Genomic DNA, 23,932 nt, shown 5'->3' with positions numbered 1-23,932 from the left:
CATTTTCCTAGATAGTTTTTCTTTTAGTTTGCATTTGTCATAAAAAGTGTTCACAATGCGTTTGTAACATTAAATGGTTCTACTTAGTTGTACATATATGTATATATATATATATATAGTATATGTATTGTACATGTATACTTTATAGTTATGTATATATTTTATATAAGTATAGGTACACAAGTTTATTTCATTTATTCAATTAGTCTAGATTTAGTCATAAGAAAAAAAAAAAAAAAAATTGTTAATGACATAACCATGAATAGAAAAACAAATGCATAACAAACATTTAACAATTAAATAGGTGTCTGTGTATGTGTGTTATATACTACTACATTTTTTACATTAAAATAGTTTTCTTTTCTTTTGGTTTGTTAATTTTAAGTTGCTGTGTGTAAATTGTACTTGGTTGTGTTTTTTTCTTTTTGTTTAATATATACATACAAACATATATATATATTTTGTTGTATAGGACCACATCTACAAAACTTTTTTGCGGCATAAGCATTAATATTTATTTAAAGTACGCTCAGTAATAAAAATCGCCTAAAGTGCTGTGGTTATGGGGGAAGAATGGTTGGAGATGGGGATGGGGTTCATTTGGATTTATCTTAGAGCAAAATACATTTAAAACATTTTCGTTTCGGTTTTGGTTGTTTTTTCTTCTTCATTTAATATATTTGTTTAAAATATGATAAGCCTAAAACATAAAAAGTAAAATTTTATTAACTACTTTATACCGAATTTAAGTTTTGTTGTAATAAATTTTCTCTTTTTGTTGTTGTTGTTGTTGTTGTTGTTAAACACTAAAAACATTAATTGTAGCAGTCTTTTATCACTTTTAGTTTGTATATACATACATATATAGTATATAATATAAAGTATATTCTATATTATACATGTGTGTTTGTGGTACTTAGTTTTAAGCTAATCAGCTAATAATTATAATTTGTATTTGTTTTCTTTTTTTGTAACAATTAAATTTAAATTATTTAACAAACATATTTTGCACTAGATTAACTAGATTATTAAAAAAAAACGCAATAAAAATTAAGAAAAATATGTTTAAAAATTACAAAAAAAAGAAGAAATAGAGAAATGAACATAAGACAATTGTTAAAATATAAAGCTGCTGGACAACTTTGCGCTCTCTCTCGCTCTTACTTTAGATGTCGCTATCTCTTTCACTTGTTTTTAAATAAGTTTTTGTTTTTGTTTAGTTTTGTTTTGTTTTGTATGCTCACTCATAAGTTGCGCTTAGGATCAGCTTTAACTAGAACTTTTCTATGGACTTTTTGCTGGCCATGCTTAATGCGCCTTGTTGTTCGCATTTTATCACATCAGCTGAAACCTTCAGTTACAGTATAAATATCTTGAATATTTGGGTCGGCTCTACTATATACATATGTATATATGGCTTTAGCGTGGCGATAGCTGCTCAGCGCCAGTGCTGCCAGCTGCTTCCTTAGCTTCCGTTTCCGTTTTGAGCTGTTGTGCCGTATTAGCCTTGTTATGCTGCAGCTGCTCCTCGTACTCGCTCTTGATGTTCACATACAGCTTGCTCTGCTCCTGATGCTCCTCCTGTCGAACAAAATGATTAGCATGCAGTGCTATAATTTAATTTAGTCGAACTTACCATCAGCGCATCGATGCGCTCATCATGCGGCAGCTCATATCGATTGCCTTGATCCCGTAAATTGCGTGCCACATTCAGTTGCTGGCTCAGATTGCGCCCAATCTGCTCCAGCGAATTGCTTAGCACATGCTGAATTTCTGCTGATTAAATAATTAAATAATGTTTATAAATCCAACAGAACATATGCAAGTCGAGCGTAGCCAACGTTAATATACACTTTGTCGAAACTTTATGTTTTAAATGAAAATCAGTTGAAGAAAATAAAAGGTTTGCTCACATAACAGTAACCATAGCACATATTTTAAGTCTGCTGCCACCCACAGCTACTCGGCTGAATTTTAGAAAGGACAAAGTGCAAGTGGAAGCATTAAAAGTTGACTATGTGCCAAGCTTAACTTACCAGTGGTCGGCATAAAGCGTTTTGGCAGCTTCAGCTCCTGCTCATCCTCCAGCGTGTCGGCAGCGCTGCTGCGCTTCAAGGACACGTTACAGCCGCCAAAGCCGCCGCCGCCGCCGCTGCTGCTGCTGCTCATGACCAACTCCGGTGTAAGCGGACTCTGACAATAGTCGCAGTCCATGTCGCCGGGGCTGAGGCAGCTGCAGCTGTCGCCGCCACTAGGTGACTTTAGATTTGTAGCTGCCGATGTCGCTGCCGTTGCAGCTGCCGCTGCTGCTGCTGCTGCTGTGGATGTTGCCTGCAATTGGCGCAGACGCTTGGCCGCGGTGACATTGACGACGCTAACGCTGCGCGATATGGAGGATTTGACGGTGTCCGTTTTGGGTGGCACCAGCGCCAGTGGCGGCGTCTTGGAACTGCTCATGCCATGACCAGCGCTGAGCCGTGCCTGCGACATTGGACTCTCCATAAAGCTGTGTTGTCCATGTCCATGATGCGAATGTTGTTGCTGCTGCTGCTGCTGCTGCTCCAACGCTCTCGCGCCCGTCCCCGCCCCAGCCCCCGCCAGCTGCTGATAGTCCGCTGCACCGCTGACGCTGCTATCATCGAACTCATCATCGTCCTCATCACCATCGTCATCGTCATCGTCGCCCTGCTGATCCGTATCTGAGCCATTGCCGCTATGCTGCAGATTCTGTATGAGACAGAGCACAGCCTTCTCCAGCTGCGCCGGATGCTCCGAGGCGGGCACATCCACCGTCGACTGCGGTATGCGTGTCTTGATAATCACAGAGAATTTCTTTTTCATTTCCTGCACTCGTCGCCTGCCCTCCTCATCGTCCAGCAGCGTATTGACGCAGACAAATGAATGCACCTTGTTTGTCTCCTTGTCAATCTCCAGAAAGCCCTTCGACTGCAGATAGATGATGTTGCCATTGCGCGTGAACAGGCGATACGTCGACTCTCCATACGAGCTGTTGCAGTCGTACACTGTGCGAAAGGAGAGTGTGCATTAGTTAATTGTGCCTTAACTTCGAATTGAATTATTTGTTATTAAAATTATTAAAATTGTTATTACCTCTAAATTTCTATATGCAATGCTTTTTACTTTTAATTGAAATTGAAATTGAATTATTATATCAATGCACAGAATTTAAATGAAATGTGATTCATCTCAAGTTATTCATTACAATTGAAATTGTTACAATTGGAATTGATTTTTAAATTTACTTTTGTTACTAATTATTAAATGCAATACTTTTTACTACAATATGTATTCAAATTTAATTGAAATTGGAAGTAAAATATTTGAAGTCATTGAAATAGATCGATTTGTTCTTTAAATTTATTACTACTACAAATTATACGAATTTTTAATGGAATTTAATAGAAATTGAAATTGAATTGAAGGCATTAAAATATTTCGAACTTTTTTTTTTTGTATTGTGATTCATCTTAAATAACTCATTGCAATTTACTTTTACACTTGTTAATCAATTTAATTATCTAAAATCATTTGTTGTTATGCTAAATATTAAATTGAAATTTAATTATTTTTGTACTAATTATGATATGCAAACAATATGTATTAAATTTTAATTGAAATTTGGAATTGAATTCCAAGACACAGCGTTAAAATATTTCAATTTGCATTGCGATTCATCTCAACTAATTCATTACAATTTAATGTTATGCTTGTGAATCAATTGAATTATCTCAAATCATTATTCGTTAGCGCTTACTTTGACGCAGTGCGACAATGACCCAACGCACATCGTCGTTGTGCATGAAGGTGAAGGGACTCAGATTGCGGACCTCATCCGTCATATAGCCGGCGACAAGGCCAATGCGCTGATCACAGTCAATGATTCGGCCATCGATCAGATGCCGTGTGCGATACTCCAAGCGGTTGGCGTCCACCAGACGGTTCACAATCTTTGGTGGCCGGATAATGCGCGCCACACCGGTCAGCACCTGCAAATGAGCACAACAAGCGGATAAGTGTGGCTGCCTCGAGTGGGCGTGGCTTGATTGAGTTGGCGATAGTTACAATATCATTGCCGCTTATCGTGTGCAGCGGTATGGCGTCGTCGCGTCCGCGCGTGCGTCGAATCAGCTGCAGGCTGGAGCTGAAGGTATTGGAGCGCACACCACGCGGCGCCTCGTCGCTGCGCCGGAAGCAGCCATCGATCTTGACCACCTCGTAGGCGGTGGGCTCGGAGCGTGGCCCAGCGCGCGCCAAGCTGCAAATACGAGCAGAGCAGTTTGCAAATTACTTAATATTTATGTATTTAATTGCGTATAAACAATATATTTCATATAATATTTTTAATTTGTATGCGATTTTATTTTATTAAAAATAAATATATTTTTTGCAATTAATTGCAGCTCAAAATATTAAATATTTTACTATGTAAATATGTAAAACTTTTGCTGTATATTGCTTCATTATTGTTTACAGTTAACTTTGGGGTGCTAGAAATTTTTGATATATATTTTAAGATTTTATTGAAAATTACAATATTTTGTTTTTGTTTGTTTTTGTTTTGATTGCTCAATTTTGTTTTGTGCTTAATTTGTTTTCTTTTTGCTCGCCCGATTGAAATGTACCGTTAACTTTGCATGCTTTCCAACACTTACCGCACTCGAAAGCTGCGCTTATCATCGCGCAACTTGCGATCTATATAATCCTCTTCGGACTTGGCGCGTTGCTGCTGCTGCTGTCGCTGCTGCTCGCTGCCCTCGCCATCGGTTGACTCCGCATGGGCATCGAAGAGATTTTCCAGCTCGGTGGGTATAAGCTGTTGCTTGAGCATTTCATGATCTTCGGGATGCGTTATCTGCAATATGCTCTGGCCATACAGATCCGATTGGCAATGGCCCAGATGCTGCTCAATGCTCGTGGAGATTAGCAGGATCTGGCCGTGACAGGTGAGCACAAGAAAGAAGCTATCCATCATGTTCATCAGCGTGTCGATCACCTCGGGACGTTCCTCGTGCAGCGAGCGACCAAAGACTAGGCGGTAAATAAATAAGAAAGAAGAATTAATATTATAAAGCAATGCAAGTTGACAAATTTGAAAGCGATGATGATTTCATAGACATCAGATCTTTTCGATGATAATGAATAATAAATTATTGATATCCAATCAACTCAAGCTCTGCAGCTGAGCCGAATGCCTCTTTGGATAGAAATATTGGCTGCACTTTTTGCTATGCCTATTTTTGGTGAACCTCGGGCTTAGTCACTTACCCAGGCAATAAAAGATAACATGAAATAATTTATACGTTCTTGGAATCAAATGAATCAGATGCCACAATCAGAAAATAAATAAACATGCTGCATTGTTCAATAAATAACAAGAGTTCTATGGCTGAGAAATGTTGAAATTATCGATATGTTGCGGAATGTTAATCGATTGAAATGTTAGCATACTTTGAAGCGCGCTTACCATGATTGAGTCGCAGTCCATGGGCAGCAAACCGCAGGACCGCCGTCTTATCCACGCGTCGCGGCGACTCTGCCACATGTGGCACCATTGTGGACAGCTCCTGTATGGAGCCATTTAGCTTATCGCGTCGATTCTTTTCCGCACGATTGCGCGCCTCGCGACCACTGTGCAAATAGCAAAAAGAAAAAAAAAATAAAATAAATGAATAAATAATGGTTAAAATACACAGTTAGAGGGTAATTAGACAATAGTGGGGGGCAATTTATAATGCACAACTTGTTTACGCATTTAGTGCTCGATATGGCAACTCTCACACACACAGACACACATATGCGTATGCCGTATATTCATATATATATTTTGTATTTTTATGCATAGTAATGACAAACAACTCAATAGCTGTCAATAATTATCAGCTTAAATGGAACTTGACGACGTCAAGCCGCCAACTTGGTCTAGAGATGAGCGCGTGAGTCACAAGCGTGTCACGCAATATCGAAAATCAAGCATTAATGCTATTATTCTGTCTAAGCTTCAAAAAGACAAGTAACTGCTTTCGTTTGTTTGTTTGTATGTGTGCACAGCTATTTACTTATTTATCAAATCGAATGCTTAAGCTTTAGCGCCGCCGCCGCCGCCGTCGCATTCAACGGGACGTATGAGTAATGCAAGCGGAAATCTGAGAACAACAAGACTATTGTTATTGTTGCTGCTGTTATTATTATTATTATTGCTGCTGCTGCTGCTCCGGCTATTGTGCTGTTGTAATTTATTTTAAAACGCAAAAGCAAAACATCAACAGCAAATACTAGAAGAAATGTGTGAAGTGAGCTGCAGCAGCAATAGGGAAATACAAAAATAAAAAAAAAGCGCTAAAATTATGCATATGTATGCGTGCTTGCATGTAACTACATACAATGAATACCAGGGCTGCGGCATTTACTATTTTTTTGCTATCAGAACTTTTAAGAATTGCCGCGGCAACGCAAATTTTTGATTAAATTGGAGAAAACAGAAAACATTTATAACAAAAAAATGTTGTATATATTAAGTAAATATTATATATTACATTTTACAGTGAAAATTGTTAGCTCAGTTTTCATTGAATTTCGTTAATAAACAACAAATAAATTGCCTTAAAAATTGAAAAAAATTGCTTGGAGTTTAAATAATTATCGATTTAAACAAAAAGAAGACTCTGCTATTTTGACAGCAATTTAACTTGAAGGTTGCGCTTTGTTTCGTCACGCTCTTAGCGCTCTCCAGCCCTGTTGGAGACACACACACACACACGCATTTGTAGACTATTAGCTAAATACAGTGATTAGCAATTGGCCTGACTACGATATGCGCCTTTTGCGTAATTTGTTAAGCATTCACACTCTCACGTATACACAACAATAGATTTCAGTTCTAATATCGATTTGTGTGCAGGTTAATGAGAGCCAGATTGCGATATCATTCAATCATTGTAGCAAATAACAAATTTTGTATTATTTATTATTGTTGTTAACTGTTGAGCTGCAAATTTTCCAGGCCCCAAGAGATTCGAAAACAAAACTATATAGATCTATAGGCTATATACATACATATGTACATATATATTTAATCAGACTTAAAGGCTCATGTCATGCTTAGATTGCACATGGTTTGCTTTATAGACTGAGCTGAGCGGCAATAACTGAACATAAGCAGCTTAAGCTGTGACTCAGAATTTGCCACAAAGTTAATACTGCAATTGCAGTGCAAATGAAAATCTTGTTAATAATTTATTAATGTAATTGCATGTGAACCGAGCATGCTGCAGCAACTAATATATGTTTAAATCTAATAGCTATGCCCTTGAGACAATGCAATCACGCAGCTGTGCCTGGATACACGTACATACATATGTGGGGGCTTGGGAGTAGTAGCCGAGTAGCCGAACCGAGAGACGGGACTAGGAAGTGCAAGGCCTTGACGCCAGGCACTTCAAAGTGCCAACATTGTAGCTTTGGATGGGCTATGTGAGTGGTGCTTATAGTATATAGAAAGCTATGTCTATGTGCCTCTATGTTTGATATGGTGTTTGTTTATTATAACTTGTTGCACATTCTCTTATACATATATACATACATGTATATATATAGTAGTGCTATCTCGCTTGCTATTTGCTCATTTACTTGCAAAGTATTACATTGTAACGGGGTCTACAGGCGATAGGCGCCGCCTGCTTCTGTCGATTGCTATAACAACACGCCAGCTCTCTCGCTCTCGTTCTCGCTCTTCCTCTCTGTTTGCATCTCTTTCGCGCGCGTTTTTACATCAACACAAAACCAATTGACCTTGGCGTCGCGCAGAAATCAACGTAAATGCAATAAGCGTTAGTGCCTGAAGTCGAAACAAGATAAGCAAGACTACGCCAATACCCAATAAATTACGTTTTAAGCAAATTCAAAACGCTAACGCAGCCAACTTGACACTTATCGATAACATTGCGATCACACCCAATACAATGAAAGCAAAAGCAAGCCTGTGCTCAATACCAGTCTCAAGTCTCCTTTGTATTCTCCAGAGACAGCGACTCAGTGCATGACAGAGACATTCGTCTCTGAATTCCATTTTCGAAATTTCGGAAATAGACTCAAGACAAACGAATGTAGTAATCATCATCGAGTAATGTTTCGAACTCGATTCGAACTTTGAATCACAAAGCATACAATCAAAGCAATTGTATTCACTGCTAGACAGACGGAATGTACATTAAAACTCTATTCAAACTTTGAATATATGTACAAAAAATGTAAAAAATCAAAGCAAGCCTGTTCCATATAAATGATAAGCGATTGTTGATTTAATCGAATCGAACTGTATGCGAATTTACAGGGAATTGGCAATTCGTAGCCTTAATGTTTGTTGTAATTTGCTTCGAGTCTATTGCGTAGCAGGTTTGCCATTTATAAATAAGGAAATCAATGCCCATTTAACCGAAGTAAAAGAATATTTCGTGTGCTTTACTTCGTTACGTGTGCGCTCGCTGCTCCGCTTCGTTATGTTGTTTATGCTAGTGCCAATCAAATGCCCTGGATACTTTCCTTTTGTGCGGGCGTAATGGGCGTGGCGCTGTGCACGCGTATCATAAATTTCAGTGTGCAACGATAACACAAAGTATGCCAAAACAACAAACTGCGGCAACTAACTGCAATAGATAGCTAAAGCGAGAGCGAGAGAGAGAGAGAGAGAGAGGGGGGTGTGTGGGTGTGTGTGTGTGCTGGGATTAGACCAACTGTGGCAAATTGTTGTCTAGAGCAGAGTGATAAAAATAAAAATTGTAAAAAATATGGCAAACTACGCAGAAAATAACAATAAACAATAACAAAAATAAACGAGACTGCTGCTGACTGCTGCACCACAGGTAACAATTTCAAATTGACCTAGCATGTATATATATAGATATATATATATATAATAAGTGCGTGTGTCTGTCTTTGGCTATTTACGGAATTCGAAGCAGAGCTTGCGATTGCGATTGCGATTGAGCTTGAGATTGTGCGTCAGCGACATATTTTGGCCAATTAGCGACAGCAGGGTCCAATGCTCAGCGGGAAAAGCTGCTTGGGAAAAACAAGCTCAATACAACAAATTGCGGTCGAATTAGAGGCACGGGTCATAACGACATGAGCGTCTAAGGTCAGCGGGGGCAACAAGCTTCACATTCTGATGCACAGCCGAAGCGAAGATAAGCCAAAGAGTCAACAAAGAGATCAGCTTATATGTATGTTAGTATGGCAGCCAATAGCAAATTCCTGCTGCAGATACAAAAGGAAAGCAAACAAAGCAATTATAATCTATATCTTATCTATCTATAAGCGCTGACAAAACTCGAAATGAAAAACACACCTAAGGGCTGTGCATTGTTTTTACATAAGTAAATGCAATAAAATATAAAGCGAACACTCAAGTGATATATTTATAGCAAGCAAAAGTTCAATACAAAGTTTTAATTTGCTGTTTTCCCAGCTTAAATTATACAGGCAATTAATTAATATAGAATTAACTGAACAGCAGTAAATAGTAATGCTAAAGTCTTTACACAGTTCTTTATGATTAATATAGCAACAAGTATACGGCAACATTCTCAATAATTATGAAATAAACTAAACAGTTGTCTGTTCTTTCCAAACTTTTTAAATGGAATTATCTTTGCAATAGACTCACCTATTTGAGAGCTGAAACATTTCCATCATTGTCTCATGCGGATGCGTATGCAGCCCCGGATGTGCCGCATGATGCGGATGGTGTCCATGATGATGATGCGGATGCGGATGCGTATGGTGTTGGCCATGTGGCAACATGTGGCTATAGCCAGCTGAGCTGCCTGCTCCTGCTGCTGCGACGGCTGCTTGTCCAAAGTTGCCATATCGCGCATAGCCAGCGTTGCCATACGATGCATTTGGATACCACATGTTGGGATAGAAGCACGGCACTGGCGTCGTCTGGGAATGTGTGTAGGCTGCATGCAGGCGAGCGCCGCCTGGACCTGGACCTGGACCCAGACCCGGCCCAGGTCCTGAACTGCCCGGCGATGGACTCAGCGCTGCCACCGAGCTGCTGCTGGCGCCGGGCGAGGGATAACCATAGTGAAAGCTTGTGTTGGAGGGCGGGCGCAACATGATGTCGCTATTGGAGGGCGTCGGTGATTGATAGTAACTATTGGCGGCGCTGCCGCTGCCACTGGCGCCATACGCAGAGTCCGCATAGCTATCGTCCAGCTCCACTTCCGCAGCATCCGCGCCGGCATCCACATCTGTATTGGGTGACCAGGCAATGTGTTGCTGCTGCTGCTGCTGCTGCTGGTGTTGTAGTTGCTGCTGCTGCTGCTGCTGTGACGTTGCTGTCTCATCAAAGTATGGAGGAATGTCTGTTTTGAGATCTTCAACGTCAGAAGCGGCCGCATCGCTGCCTTGGCTGGAGCTGCTACGCTTTGACGGCTTATAGGCGTCCAGACTACTCATTTTGAATTTGCAGGAGATAGAGAGAGAGTGAGAGAGAGAGAGAGAGAGAGAGAGAGAGCTGCAAGGAGACAGAAAAATGTAAATTAGTTAAGCAACAATTTCAACTTTATACTAGAGCTATGAAATGCATTTCGATTGTGCTTAATTTTCCTTAATTGTTCAACTTTTTTAGTTGCTAGCTCGAGAGATCTAGAGCTTTAAATCTTGTTAGTTATTTATTTTATAGTTTTCATTAGCAAGTACAAATGTTTGCTAAGCTATTTTATTTTTTAATCGCTTGTTGTTGTTGTTGCTGTTGTTGTTGTTGATTGTCATGCAGTAAATAAACTGTTAATTTTTAGTATTTAGTCAAGTTTTCTGTTTAAAATAGCAAACACATACATATACACATATATACATATATGCATTTATGTAGCTAATTAATTAGGCTTGTGTTGTCATTATAATAAAATTATTTTTTGCTGTTGTTGTTGCTGATTTAGGCTCGTTAAATTCTAAAAAAAAAACAATAAAAAAAAACAACAGACTTACTGAATCACAGAGAAAGGCAAAACAAATATATATATATATGTGTATATACGTATATAGGAGGGCTCTGTGTATATAAATATTGGCAACTATAAATAATGCTACGCATACCTATGTGTATATATTTAAAATATACATATATAGTTATAGATAAGTTTTATGTCATACACTTTTGGGCTATATATATTTATATTTATTTAATTTTCACTTGCTAGTTTCTAGCAAGCAATTTATTGTTTTTAGTCTATTTATTGATAATAACAACAATAGCTTAGCAAGCACTCAACGCAAATAATTGTGTATTAGATTTTTTTTAACTGCAGCACAAGCAAAACAATAACTTTTCAACTGATAAGCAACAGCAACAAGAGAGTTAAGGAAAAGGGTTTTTTTTTTTTTTTGCACTAAGAACTACAAATAAACAATACAAATTCAATTCGTCATGTCACTTTTTATGCTTTAAGAGGCAAATTCACACACACACACACATACACATGAATTGAATTTGAAAATCCAATCATTATCATATTACATTTAATAGCGTCTGGGTTTAGATTTGATTCGAGATGATTTGATGCAATTTGCCAGCAAGACGCTCACAGCATAATAATGAAAAACGATTTCCCAGACAACATCGAGTTTCCCACACCTACGCAGCGCGGCGCTATCAATCAGAATGCAAACAATTGAATTTGTATCCTAGGCTCATTAAACGGCATTACACACACACACACACACACACACACACATACATACACATATATGTATATGTAATTGTATATGTTTTTATGTATAAACGCTTGCCGCAATTATAATCTATATGTAGCTTTTGATAAGCCATACAGATTGTTACGATTGTTACTGTTACTAGCGCTTTCTCACTCACACACACACAAACACACACATGCATGCTCGTTCGCCGCTCTTGCGCTGCTAGATAAGATGCTCATTACAGTAACCATGACCATACAAACACACACGCACACGCACACACACGCACACACACACACACACACACAGCAAGTTGCTCTTGTTCTTGCTTTACAGCTGCTTAAGCTTAGCATGCAAGAAAGAGAGCGCAAAAGAGAGCGAGCGTAAAAATGAAACGAGTGTGAGTCGTAACTAAGAGTGCGTGTGCGTGTGTGTGTGTGTGTGGGTGCGTTTGTGTGTGAGTGAGAGCATAAAGCATAAATCATTAATTTAGGTTAATGCTCTAAAGACGTAAAGCACTTGCTGTTTTCTTAGCTACTACTACTACTACTACTACTACTAGTGCAACTACTACTAATTATTGCTACTACTATTTTGGCGTAAGAGTAAAAATCAATTCAACTTACATGGGTCTTTTCAGAGTAATATCGTATTTGGTTGCAGCATGAGGCGCCTCTGCTTATATTTGTATATTATATTATTTATATTATTGTTTCTATTACGTTCTCTGCTCGTTCTGTGTGTTTGTGAAGCTTTTTTTTTGCTGTTCTTATTGTTGGCTGAGCTTTGGCTTTGGCTTTGACTTTGACTCTCGCTTGGCGGCGTTTGCTCTTTGTATATTTCAAAGTCGTTCTTCTTCTTCTTCTTACTGTTGTTGGCTTGTTTGTTTGTTTGTTTATTTGTTTGTTTACTTTGCTTTTATTTTGCTTTTGGTAGGTTTGGGGTTTTTAGTGGGTGGCGTTGTTGCCACTTAGTAGTTGCTATTATTATTACGGTGCTTAGAGTTGAGCTTGAGCTTTCTGCATTTGTACTGTTAAATGGTTTGTTGGTTCCTCTTGTTGTTGTTGTTCCAGTTACGTATTTAGAAACATTTTGCATGCACTTTAAAAAAAAATTAAGCAAACAAAAAAGAATTCACTGTAAATATTTTTTTTTCGGCATTTCATCCATTGTTTTAGCTTTTGTTACCATTTGCATATTTTTTTTAATAAATATTGTTTACGAGTTTCACATGTTGCTGTATTTATAAAACTGTATATTGTTATTATTTATATTTGTACAGCTGTTGCAAAAGACAGAGGTAATTGTTGTTGTTTTTGTTGTTGTTGTTGTTGCATGAACTTTTCTAAATTATCTGTTTGATTTGGTGAATTATTTAAATCATTTGTCAATTTGTTGCATGACAACAAAAAGTACATTAAACAAAATTGTTGCTTGAGCCTTAGTTGCTGTTGTTGTTGTTGTTGGTTAAATAGATTTTTAATTCATTTTAAATTGCAGCTTTTGTTCACATATTTTTCAAGTTGATGTTGCTGCCTGTTGCTAATTAAATAAAAAAATACTTTATATATATATATATGTACATATGTACACATATACTTTTTTATTTATGTATTTTGTCACCTGCTGTCGTTGCTGTTAATAAGATTCACATAAAAAACCACACAATTCACAAAAAATTAACAATAAAAAATTTAAAAAAATATAAAAAAAATAAATAAATAACATGACAAAAGCTTTTTGTATTAATGCAAACCGGTTAAAGTTGCGTCTTCACGCGCTCAGCACTAGACTTGTAGGTGGGCAGACAGAAAGAGACAGACAGACAGAAAGAGAGAAAGGGAGAGTGGAGGCTGAGTGAGTTTGCCTGTCTGTCTGTCTGGCTGGCTGGCTGGCTGGCTAAAAAGCTTTGACTTTAAGTTCAGACAGACGCATGATTTTAATTTCAACTCGACGGCATATTGAATGTAATTCATAATTATTGTTTATTGTTGTATTACAAAGCCTAAGTAAACAAATGGGGACAAGCAGGACGACGACAAGCGGCACACAAAATTTGTATTTACAAAGCGAGCGCTGTTTTCGTTCAGTGTACAATTTACAAGAGACCTTATTCGGTTTTATTAATTAACTAGACAATTTACATACTGAACGACCAAGAACCCAAGTCTACAATTTCGTTGGAGACGCTCTATTCTGTTCTAGAAGCTACCAGACTAGTCGTATAATTTAATTAATGCATGCATATAGACATAGGGCCTATGGGTTGAAGTTGAATATATGACATTGCATATTTTAGGCAGTGACAGCGTGAACAGAAACAGTGACAGTGACAGTGACACTGGACTGGGTCAATCACCTGGGTCGCACTCGCGCAGTCACGGACAGAAACAATAATAACAACAAGCAGAGCAGCAAGCAGTCAACAAACTTACACATACACACACACACACTTACATATATATATGTATGTACATAAGTATTTGTGGCTGCTCGGGTCTTGCGCTTTATTTGCATTGCGCGCACAACAAAAATAAAAACAAAACGCAAAAGCAGCAACAAAAACTGTTCTACAGCTAAAGGCAAATTGTCAGACCAACACACACACACACATACATGTATATATTATGCATGTGTGTGTAGCAGATTATGACAAAAACAAGAACAACAACAACAAGCACAGAAAACAGTTGCGCACAACAAAATAAATAAATTATATAATTTTGTTGGCTCATTTGGTCTGGCGCCCAGCCAAAGCTCACATAACTTCAGCCCACCCACCCCCAGAATTCAACAAACTGCCAACTAACACACACACACACACATATATATATATATATAGATATATATGTATGTACTTTGTTTACATCGCTTACAATTACAGACGCGCGCGCGATCTCTGAGCTAAGAAAATTGAGCAGCAGCAGCGAGCGGCGTCACCAAATTACGTATACGTCAGGCTATGTATGTACGTGTGTGTCGTTTCATTTATAAATAGCTCTAAAAGATGTCACCATTTTTGTTGTATACACACGCTCTTATAAGCACAAACAGCTGAGTTTACACACACACACACACGCACATAGAGCTAAGAAAATGTCCTTCAAGTCGCCGACTGGCTGCTGGGCTGGTGCTCTCTTTGTTTGCAGCTTAAGCTCTTGCGCTTGCTCTTTTACTTCCTCGACCTGGCCTAACCACTAAACGTTTAGCGGCTGCGACGTCAACGGCGGCAGCCATCAGGTGGCAGCAGCAGCGCCAAGTTATTGTTATTGTTGCTGTCGCAAAAACCAAAAATAGCTTTGCACACACACACACACACACACACATGGAAGTGTGTATATGTATGTGTGCGCTTGTTGTTACTTAATTTAGCACGTTCTAAGCGCGCTCTATTCCGCTTTACTCGCTGTTGTTGTTGCTGTTTCTGTTGCAAGTGCATAAATAGTTGTTTATATGCTGAATAAATTGCTTGCACTTTGCTTTCGAGCGTTTCACGCTACGTATGCGTAATCTTCAACAGCGAGAGCGCCCAAAAGCGCGCGCAAGAGCATCAAAGAGAGCGCTCAAAAGTAAAACACTTGTTGTTGCTGCTGCTGCTGCGGCTAGATCAGATTGCCTGCTGCTGGCCAAATGTCTGTATGTCTGTCTGTCTGTATGTTTGTTTGTTTGTATTGCTGTTGGCATGTACGTTTGCATGTTCCGCATTGTATGCGAAAGCTCAATTTATTGAGTTGCTGATGCTGATAACTTGAGAACAACACATGCAGCCCCAGCCAGCCAGCAAAACATACCGTTTTCCCAATTATAAGAGAGCGCGCAAGAGCGCAGCTTGAGCTTAACTCAGACGCTTATCTTTGTTGTGCTTTTTGTTTTTACACACTCGAGTCGCGAGTCGAGCTAAGCAGCGAGCTAAGTGAAAAGAGTCTAACAAACATTTGTTTCATATTTTATTTCACTGAAGCGCCGCCGCTGCCGTCGTCGCACTCTCTTACTTACAAGCTCACATACACGCTCTCACACTCTCTTGTACACACACACAAACACACATGCATACGCTGCTCTGTGTTTTGTATGCGCGACGCGAACGCAGCTGCTGCTGCGACGGCGACAGATGCGACGTCAGCAGTATTTTGCTTTTTATTTTTGTAGCCCCAGAGAGCAAAACAACAAAAATATAATAATTAATTCAAGTCTACATGTGTACATGCTTATAGACAAACGTACATAAATGTATGTATGTATTTTGTTGTTGGCCATTATTCAAAAATTAATAACTTTTTTTTTTTCTCAACAAAGCAGCCGCACTGAAAGCGCAGCGCGCTTCCTCGACGTCGCAGTCGCAGTTGGCGTTAAACGTTGACGACATTTTGACATGCGTTCGAAAACAACAACAGCAACATAATAATAATATAACTAGCAACAAAAGCAACAACAACAGCATACTCTTCAAAAATAAATAAAATCGAACGAAATAATATAAAAATATACAACACACACACACACACACACACACACACACAAATACACTCACGCCGTAAAGCGAAAAGTAAAACCTTGAAAGCGACACAACAACAACGCAAACTGAAAATATTTTTATTGAACTTTTAATGACTGCGTTTTGTTTGTTGTAGTTTTTGTTGTTGTTGCTGCTGCTGTTGTTTTATTTTAGTTTTCTTTATTTTTGTAGCTATTACATATTAAAACTTAAGTTTTTTTGTTTTTTGATTGATTTGATAAATAAAAATGTTTCGCGTGTGTGTGTGTGTGTGTGTGCGAAATAAGAAAAACACAAAATTTAAATACAAAACGCAAGCGAGCAAAAAAAAAAAGCAAAAGAAACAAATATAAACTGGAAATTCATTAATATGCTAATTTTTGCTTGTCTAACATATAAAAAATTAACTGACAAATGTACATACAACGCGCACATGGGCACGTTTCATATGAGAACGCATGTAAATAGTTTAAAAGTGTGTGTTGTGTAGTTTTAAGGAAATTATTATTACATGCTGTTGCAGCTTTTTGTTGTTACTGTTGCTCAAGCGCTCAAAATGGCGTTATCTTCAGCTGTTTAACCGCCCACTAGATCGCTAGCCCCTGTTTCTCACACACACAGGCACACACACACACATACACATACACACAGTCGCACATTTCATTACATTACATTTCGTTGAATTTGTTTGTAGCAGCAGCGCACTTGATATTGATGTTGATGTTTGTTCAAACAAAAAAACAAAAAATAATAAAAGGAATTTTTGTGTGTGTGTTTTTGTTTTGCGTTATCGAAAGGCGGTTAGTTTTTGTTTTGCTGTAATAATTTTTGGACACAGCCGCGCCGCGCCACACAAACCGAACCGAACCGCACCGAACGTACGTAGAAAACGAACAAAACGCTACAGAAACAGAAATTAATTAAGCATATTGAAATCACCATAGGTGCGAGCGAGCAACAATTACGAAAATTGCGACTCTGGCGCTCTCTTAGGCTAACGCGAGCGAACGAATGAACAAACGAACGGTTTTTATAAAGCGCGCTCTTTTTTTTTTTTAGTTTATTTTTTCATTCTCTTTGCTGTGTAATCGCAACACTGACTGACACTCTTGTGTGGTGGGCAGTGTGAGCGTGAGTGGGAGGGTAGTGTAAGACCTTGAGACTTTGGGCAGCGCAGCCTTAAAGCAAAAAAAAAAAAGGCACACACAGACCGAGCGACTGATAGACAGACAGACAAATAGTACAAAAGGACAACAAACGCTGGCAAGTTGAATTGAATTGTTCACACATTAATGTATCTAGCTTTTGCTCTTAACTGCATATGCAATGCATATGCATATTTATTGCAGTGCATGTGTGTGTGCAAGTGTAAATACCGACACATACAACTGTTTATACATTTTGTATTTTTTTTTTTGTATATATGTATTACAGTTGTACATATGTATGTATTTTATTATATGCCAAACTGCGCAGCGAGCTCGCAAGTCTCTTGGGTGTTAACTGTGTGTGCGAGTGAGAGAGCGCGGGGAAACGTGCGCTGTACGGGGGGCATTGTGTAGTTAAAAAGCTCTTGCTAAGGCAGTCGCCACCGCAGCAGCAGCGCGGCAGCGACGCGCGCGTCCAACGTTTGTCCGATGTTTAGTCTACACGGAAACTCACGAAGCTGCTTTTGCTGCCATTGACGTTGACGTTGACTTTGACTTTGCGTTTTGGTTTTTGGCTTTTGATTTTGCCCCGCGCGCACTTACACAACAGGCTAGACAACAGGCCAGAGCGACGACACGACAGGCAACAAACTAATAAACACAATTATAACAACAACAACAACAACATCATCTAGAACAACAACAAAAAATTCAAACAACTTTTGTGCACAGAGCGCAAGGCGTAGCGATAACAACAACAACAATAGCATTCAACAACAAATGTTTGTATATTGTTTATAACGCGATATCTCAAATCTTTACATACGCATCTAAAGATTTTTGTTGTTTCGCCGTTTTAATTCGCGCCTCAGCTACAAAACTTTGTATTTGTTAGTATGTGTCTCTCTCTGTCTGTGTGTGTGTGTGTGTTTGTGTGTGTTTTTATATGTCCGTATACGTGTGTACTAACTACGGCGGAGAGTTTTGCGACGGCGACGTCTTTAGACTTGGACTGCTGTCGACCGACTAGCGGTAATTTTTTTGTATCGCCAACGTCTGCGGCTCCAACAGTGCCTAAGACTTGTTTTTTTTTTGCTCGTATTTTTATATTCTGTTCAAGCTCGCAGGACGCGGAGGCGTTTCATATTCTATGTGCTGAGACAGGGGAAATGGCTGCAAGAAGCTTTCGGGATTTGTTTTTGTTACTATTGCTGCTACTGGCTAAGAATTTGTTTTCGAGCGCAAGCTTTTAAGCAAACTTTTATTTTTGCCTACTTGGCGTATACGCAATATTTATAAAGCTTGAATTTCTTATTCGTTTTTTTGCGCGCAAAATTTTGTTGCTTGTGCTCCTTTTGCAATTGAGGCTAGAGTTGCAATTCCTAAGCATTTAAATATAATAATAATTTAATTTCTTATATTTTTTATTATATTTTTATCATGGAAATAATATATTTAGTAAACTAAAATGTTTTTATATTATTGTCAGCTTCTATAGAAATTATTAATTAAAAATATATTAGTATGTATATCTTATGCAAAATACATATATTTAATTTCATTTAATTTTTTATTTACAGATTAAACTGAAGCCTCCAGCTGATACGCAAAAAAATACCAAGGTTTGCTTTAGTATTTTTTCTGGCTGCTCTAATTAACAGCTGATTTAGCTTTTTTAGCGCCAGAGCAAGAAATTTAAAATAAAGAAAGTTAATACATAGTTATAAATTTGATGTGCATGGCTTAAATTCTCTATTCTATTGATTTATAAATATAATAAATATATAAACATATTTTGAATTAAATTCAGGCAATAAAATTTCGGATCTAAGCTCGTAGAAATTTTGCAATAGCTTTAAATTTATTATATTATAAAATCAATGATGTTACTTATTAATGAATTACTGAAAGCAAAATAAAAGTTACAATTTTAATAGCAGCATTTTGTTCTATTTATTTTTTTTATAGCCGTTTCAGAGTAAAAAATAACGAATAATCTGATAGACTTACAAATAGCATAAGCAACAAAGTGAAAGCTTAACTTTCGCGAAGGACACTCAGTTCCTCGGGGAGGGCAAATATGCGCAATTGCTTTTCAGTCATGACATCCTGCAGACTGCCAATATCCTGGGGAACATAGGTGACGCCATCCATGTAGAGCGCCTTATCCCAGGGACACTCATCCAGGGCCATCAGCAGGCAGCTGCGACTGCGCTCGAAGCTGGTCTCAATGCTTGAGAGGCAGCGCAGATAGCAGCGCCAGAATAAGGAATTGCGCCGCAGGATATCATACTGCTGTGCCTCCTGCTCCGAGCGATGCGTGTTGCTGGGCAGAAAAGTCTCAAACATGCTGAGGACGCGATTGCGCAGCAGCTGCTGCAAGTGTGGCTCCGACTCGTGCTGCAGGAAGCGACAGCGTGCGGCAAGGACTAAATGCAGCAAGGACAAAACGCCGGCCTTGGTCTGCACCAGACGTGCACGCAGCTTAAACCAAGGCAACGTGCCGAGCGTCGACCAGCGCTGCAGCAGCGTTAGATTGCGTGGAAACTCGACGAGAGCGCGCTCCAGCAATTCCATTAACTGTGGCACGCGCTGTGGCAAGCTGTGACTGCCGGGCAGCTCCAGCAGCAGCAGCTGCAGCTCACGCAGTTGCTCGCGATTGTGACGACAATGTGTGATTGACAGCTGCGTGGGCTCGAATGCAAACAGCGGCTCCAGCAGCAGTTTATGCAACAAGGTCAATGCCTGCGTAGTTTGCTCACTCAAGTGCAGCAGCAGGACATGGCGACGCAGCAGCAGCAGCAGCAGCTGCGGCTTGAAGTAGTGCGTCAAGGGCAGGGGCGCGCTCGTTGCCGTCACATCCAACGTGGCTTGTTTCAAGGCTGCCGCCAGCTCTTGCGCGCTCTTATCCAAATCTATTCGGAGCACTTCCAATGCGTCGGCGTTCCTATGCTCAGCGAGCAGCATTTCGGCGTAAACCAAACGCGCCTGCAGCTGCTCAACTGACGTCGTCGCTGTCGGCTCCGCTGTTAGCAGCTGCTCAAAGATGCGCTGCTGCTGCTGCTCGCCGGCTTCAAACTCGAACATAGCTAGCTCTATATATAGCGCGGTGATCTGACGATTTTGTGGCTGGCGCAGCAGCTGACGCTGACGTTGACGCGCCTGCTTTGTATACGCGGGCGTAAGCTTGCCGCTTAGCTTAAGCAGCAGCAGGCGAAAGCGCTCGAAGCGCATATGGAGCAGCAGAAAGAGCTGACGCTTGTCTTCGTCCTCGACGGACGTGTAAATGTCGCTGCATTTGAGCAGCAGCCGCTCCAAGCACTGCTCGTAAAGCTCGTGACCTATGGCCTGTGGCATGAAGCTGGGGCACACATACAGCTCCTTGCAGAGCTGCAGCTGTGCGTCCACGAATTGCTTATTCAGCGGCAGCGCAAAGCTATGACGCTCGAATAGATTGGCCAGCAGCATTTCGACCGCCTCCGTATCGCCAATTTGCTCAATGCGCGCGCTTAGGCGCTCCGACAGGCAATTGCTGCGCAGCAGCGGCAGCTTGCATAGCTGCAACACCAGCATCAGCAGCTGCAGCAAGTTCTGCTTTGGCCGTTTCAGCGGATAGATGTAGTGGCAAACATCCTGGGCATAGACACAGCGTTCGGCATCCAAGCCGGGCGCCGAGTGCGCTGGATAGGGCAGAAATGTGTACGCCTGACGCAGACGTTCGACGCGTGTCCATATCTCTGGCATGGGCATGCCCGAGCGCAGCACCAGCTCCTCGTATTCCAGCAGCATCGTTTCGTCTGCAGCGCATGCCTCGAAGCAGTCAAAGTTCACATGCGTTGCATGCAGCTCCAGCGACAGCCGCAGCAGCGCAAACATCAGTCCTGTGTTCGCCGATTGCCGCAAGAAGAGCACACAGTTGTGGAAAAGCTTCAGCATCAGCTCATCCGTATGCACATGTTGCTCCTTGGGCCCCACATGCATGCGTCGCATGCTCTCCTCGTATATGTGCAGCACGGCCGGCACATTGCAACGCGCCATGGTGCCTTGTGTCGTCATTATGAGCGCTGTCCATAGCGTATATTCATATGGCTGGCGATCGAGCAGCTGCTCCAGCTTGCTGGCCACCTCGCTATCGGCATAGGCAGCGCTTGATGTTGCCACATATAGTTGGAGCAGCTGCTCATTGCCTTTGTGATGCTGCAGCGCTGTTTCCAGCCCATACAGCTGCTGCTCTGCCACGGCCAAGCGATTGCATTTGTGTAGATTCTGTCCCAGCAGCTGATGCAACTCCACCCAGTGCGCCAGCTGCTCCGGCTTATCGGCCACAAGCTGCTTGAGCTGCAGCAAACGTTGCTCCATTTTGAGCGTTTGCTCATCGCTTAGTTTTTGCTCCACAGCTGCTTTTTCCTTAACGCACAGCAGCTTGCGCTTCTCGCGTTTCATTCGTTGCCTGCCACGCTGTGGCACATCCAAGCGCCGCATGTGTATTCTATAGTTTGGACGACTCAAACGTGGCAAGCGGTCCAGCTCCTTGTGCGCCCTATTCTCCGACTTGTCCACATAGTACTCCACTGTATTGTCAAACTCCAAAGTGCGCTGCGGCGGCGCGGGCGTTCCGGAAAATTTACTGCACGACGGCTTTTCACTCTCATCGCTTCTTGTGCTTTCTGCATCGCTTTCGCTTTCACTGGGTGAGTCGCTTAGCTGCTGGCTAACTGTTGCCACATCGTAGCTTTGATTCTGCTTCCAATCGTCAGACTTGGCTGAAAGATTTGCAAATATTCAACAATGAGAATCAAAATTTCACATTGGTAGACAAACCTTACCTGCTGCTACTTTAGCTTCTGGTTTCGGCTCATCTGTTGCGGACTTTGTTTCAGCATTGCCATAGGCTGGAAACAGCGACATTGTATTTTGCACATAAATATATAAAACGTTTAAAGTAACGCGCTGTTTTGTTTACAAATTTAACACAAGTGCCGATGACGATGCCGGTTCGATAACAGTCTGCCATTGGTTCGATATTTGATAGTAGTGTATACACACTTTTTTTTGTAAAGAAATTTTAACAGCTGAATACTAAATAATACTGAAATCAGTGGCTACGTTGGTCACACTTCGAGTATTTGTACAACACTTACTTTTAGCCACCTTTTAAGCAGCTGCGGCCAACCAGCAACTAAAACTTTGCAAAATGTTTAAAAAGTATGTATAAATATAGCATGTTGGACGGCGGTTAGGCAATTTATATATGTATGTGTGCAAAATAGATTCGAGGAAAAGGACAGCATCTCGTCGATTCAGCAGCTAAAGTCATCCGTACAGAAAGGCATACGTGCCAAGCTGCTGGACGCATATCCCAAATTGGAGACACACATCGATTTAATACTCCCCAAAAAGGACTCGTATCGCATTGCAAAATGGTAAGCGCTCCGTCTAAAATGGCCAACAGCTGTTGTTTTATTTGTGTTTTTTTATACATTTACCACTAGCCATGATCATATTGAATTATTGCTAAATGGCACCGGCGAGCAGGTGTTCTTTCGCCATCGTGATGGTCCCTGGATGCCAACGCTGCGTCTATTGCACAAGTTCCCTTATTTTGTGACCATGGAGCAGGTGGACAAAGGTGCCATACGCTTTGTCCTAAGTGGCGCCAATGTTATGTGCCCAGGTCTCACATCCCCGGGTGCTTGCATGACAGCGGCGGATAAGGGCACCGTGGTGGCCATTATGGCTGAGGGCAAAGAGCATGCGCTAGCCATTGGACTGCTCACACTATCCACAGAAGAAATGTACGTTTTAGAGTCTGCAAATGTATCCATGTACATATATATTTATGCCATTTCTTTTTTTTTTTTTACAGCCAAAAAGTCAACAAAGGCATTGGCATCGAAACGTATCATTTTTTGAACGATGGCCTGTGGAAGTCGAAGCCAGTTAAATAACGCGAGAGCACCAGGCCTGGCCGCCGAGGGAGGGAGGTGCAGCCATCAGCCGAAGTCCACAGCATGCATTCGTCCTAACGTAGCCTACGTCGTTTGTCATGAGAGCTAAGAATGGTTTATACTATGTATGCAATTGAAAATCGTGTAAATTTTGTTTTCATTAATTTAAAAAAAGAAAAGCCAGTTAAACTATTTTAAATCTATTCGAAATACAAATTAAAACAAATTATTGCATTTAAAAAAAGCATAAACCCACATGCGCACTATCATCAACCACCTGTGGAGGGTTGCAACGCTCTCAAAACAATTTTTAATAGTTCTTTTAATATGCAGGGTGTGTGTGTGTGTGTGTTTATATCGCTGTGTTTGATTTTATCTAGTGTGCATGTTGTTTTTTTTCTCAGCAATTGCATTTTACTCATATTTTTGAGCAGTGTGTGCGCACTTATCGATTTTTCCGCAAATACAATGTCAGCTGTTGTGTGCTCTCATCCTGCAAACACAACAAGCTTGTGACGTCACAAATTAACATAAGTTCGAGCGTAATGCGCACAACATACAAAACAAGGTGGCTAGAGAGCTAAAATTGTAAACTTATAAATTAAATGAGTTTATCGAAAGCA

The 23,932-nt window shown here is 40.3% G+C and overlaps 3 protein-coding genes across 6 annotated transcripts; 1 reads left to right on the top strand and 2 right to left on the bottom strand.

Annotated features, from left to right (window-relative positions):
• Positions 1-1,105: 1,105 nt before the first annotated feature.
• On the bottom strand, positions 1,106-18,373 carry LOC108606648 (aryl hydrocarbon receptor nuclear translocator homolog). Of its 4 annotated transcripts, none has more exons than XM_017996959.1 (10): positions 18,332-18,373; positions 12,345-12,819; positions 9,683-10,537; positions 5,486-5,649; positions 4,674-5,049; positions 4,084-4,276; positions 3,776-4,007; positions 2,037-3,023; positions 1,637-1,776; positions 1,106-1,581 (listed from the first exon to the last, which is right to left on the bottom strand). In XM_017996959.1, the coding sequence occupies exons 3-10, from the start codon at positions 10,477-10,479 to the stop codon at positions 1,420-1,422; spliced, it is 3,051 nt and encodes a 1,016-aa protein (XP_017852448.1). In that variant the 5' UTR covers positions 10,480-10,537; positions 12,345-12,819; positions 18,332-18,373; the 3' UTR covers positions 1,106-1,419. The 4 variants fall into 4 exon arrangements, with proteins under 4 accessions (XP_017852448.1, XP_017852447.1, XP_017852449.1 ...); XM_017996958.1 differs by lacking the exon at positions 18,332-18,373 and adding an exon at positions 12,907-12,980; XM_017996960.1 differs by lacking the exon at positions 18,332-18,373 and adding an exon at positions 12,907-12,924 and having other exon boundaries at positions 1,637-1,773.
• Positions 18,374-19,305: 932 nt separating this feature from the next.
• LOC108605654 lies at positions 19,306-22,309 on the bottom strand. The gene is made up of 2 exons (XM_017995440.1): positions 22,188-22,309; positions 19,306-22,124 (listed from the first exon to the last, which is right to left on the bottom strand). Exons 1-2 carry the CDS (start codon positions 22,267-22,269, stop codon positions 19,399-19,401), a joined length of 2,808 nt encoding a protein of 935 aa, XP_017850929.1. The 5' UTR covers positions 22,270-22,309; the 3' UTR covers positions 19,306-19,398.
• A 151-nt stretch (positions 22,310-22,460) lies between these two features.
• LOC108606011 (malignant T-cell-amplified sequence 1 homolog) lies at positions 22,461-23,509 on the top strand. The gene is made up of 4 exons (XM_017995836.2): positions 22,461-22,566; positions 22,632-22,784; positions 22,854-23,156; positions 23,228-23,509. The coding sequence occupies exons 1-4, from the start codon at positions 22,556-22,558 to the stop codon at positions 23,307-23,309; spliced, it is 549 nt and encodes a 182-aa protein (XP_017851325.1). The 5' UTR covers positions 22,461-22,555; the 3' UTR covers positions 23,310-23,509.
• The last annotated feature ends 423 nt before the right edge of the window (positions 23,510-23,932 follow it).

The sequence above is a fragment of the Drosophila busckii genome, chromosome X (genome assembly GCF_011750605.1).
Source record: "Drosophila busckii strain San Diego stock center, stock number 13000-0081.31 chromosome X, ASM1175060v1, whole genome shotgun sequence".
NCBI lineage: Eukaryota > Metazoa > Arthropoda > Insecta > Diptera > Drosophilidae > Drosophila > Drosophila busckii.
The sequence above is the reverse complement of the archived record's forward strand: the minus strand, read 5'-3'. Positions and strand labels throughout refer to the sequence as shown.

Coding starts and splice junctions, on each gene's coding strand:
- LOC108606648 (XM_017996959.1), bottom strand. CDS start 10,479: ATGAGTAGTCTGGACGCCTATAAGCCGTCAAAGCGTAGCAGCTCCAGC. Junction 1,777..2,036: donor ACGCTTTATGCCGACCACTG/GTAAGTTAAGCT, acceptor TTATTTAATCAG/CAGAAATTCAGCATGTGCTA. Junction 1,582..1,636: donor AGCGCATCGATGCGCTGATG/GTAAGTTCGACT, acceptor TTTGTTCGACAG/GAGGAGCATCAGGAGCAGAG.
- LOC108605654 (XM_017995440.1), bottom strand. CDS start 22,269: ATGTCGCTGTTTCCAGCCTATGGCAATGCTGAAACAAAGTCCGCAACA. Junction 22,125..22,187: donor AGAAGCTAAAGTAGCAGCAG/GTAAGGTTTGTC, acceptor CAAATCTTTCAG/CCAAGTCTGACGATTGGAAG.
- LOC108606011 (XM_017995836.2), top strand. Junction 22,785..22,853: donor TCGTATCGCATTGCAAAATG/GTAAGCGCTCCG, acceptor ATTTACCACTAG/CCATGATCATATTGAATTAT. Junction 23,157..23,227: donor ACACTATCCACAGAAGAAAT/GTACGTTTTAGA, acceptor TTTTTTTTACAG/CCAAAAAGTCAACAAAGGCA.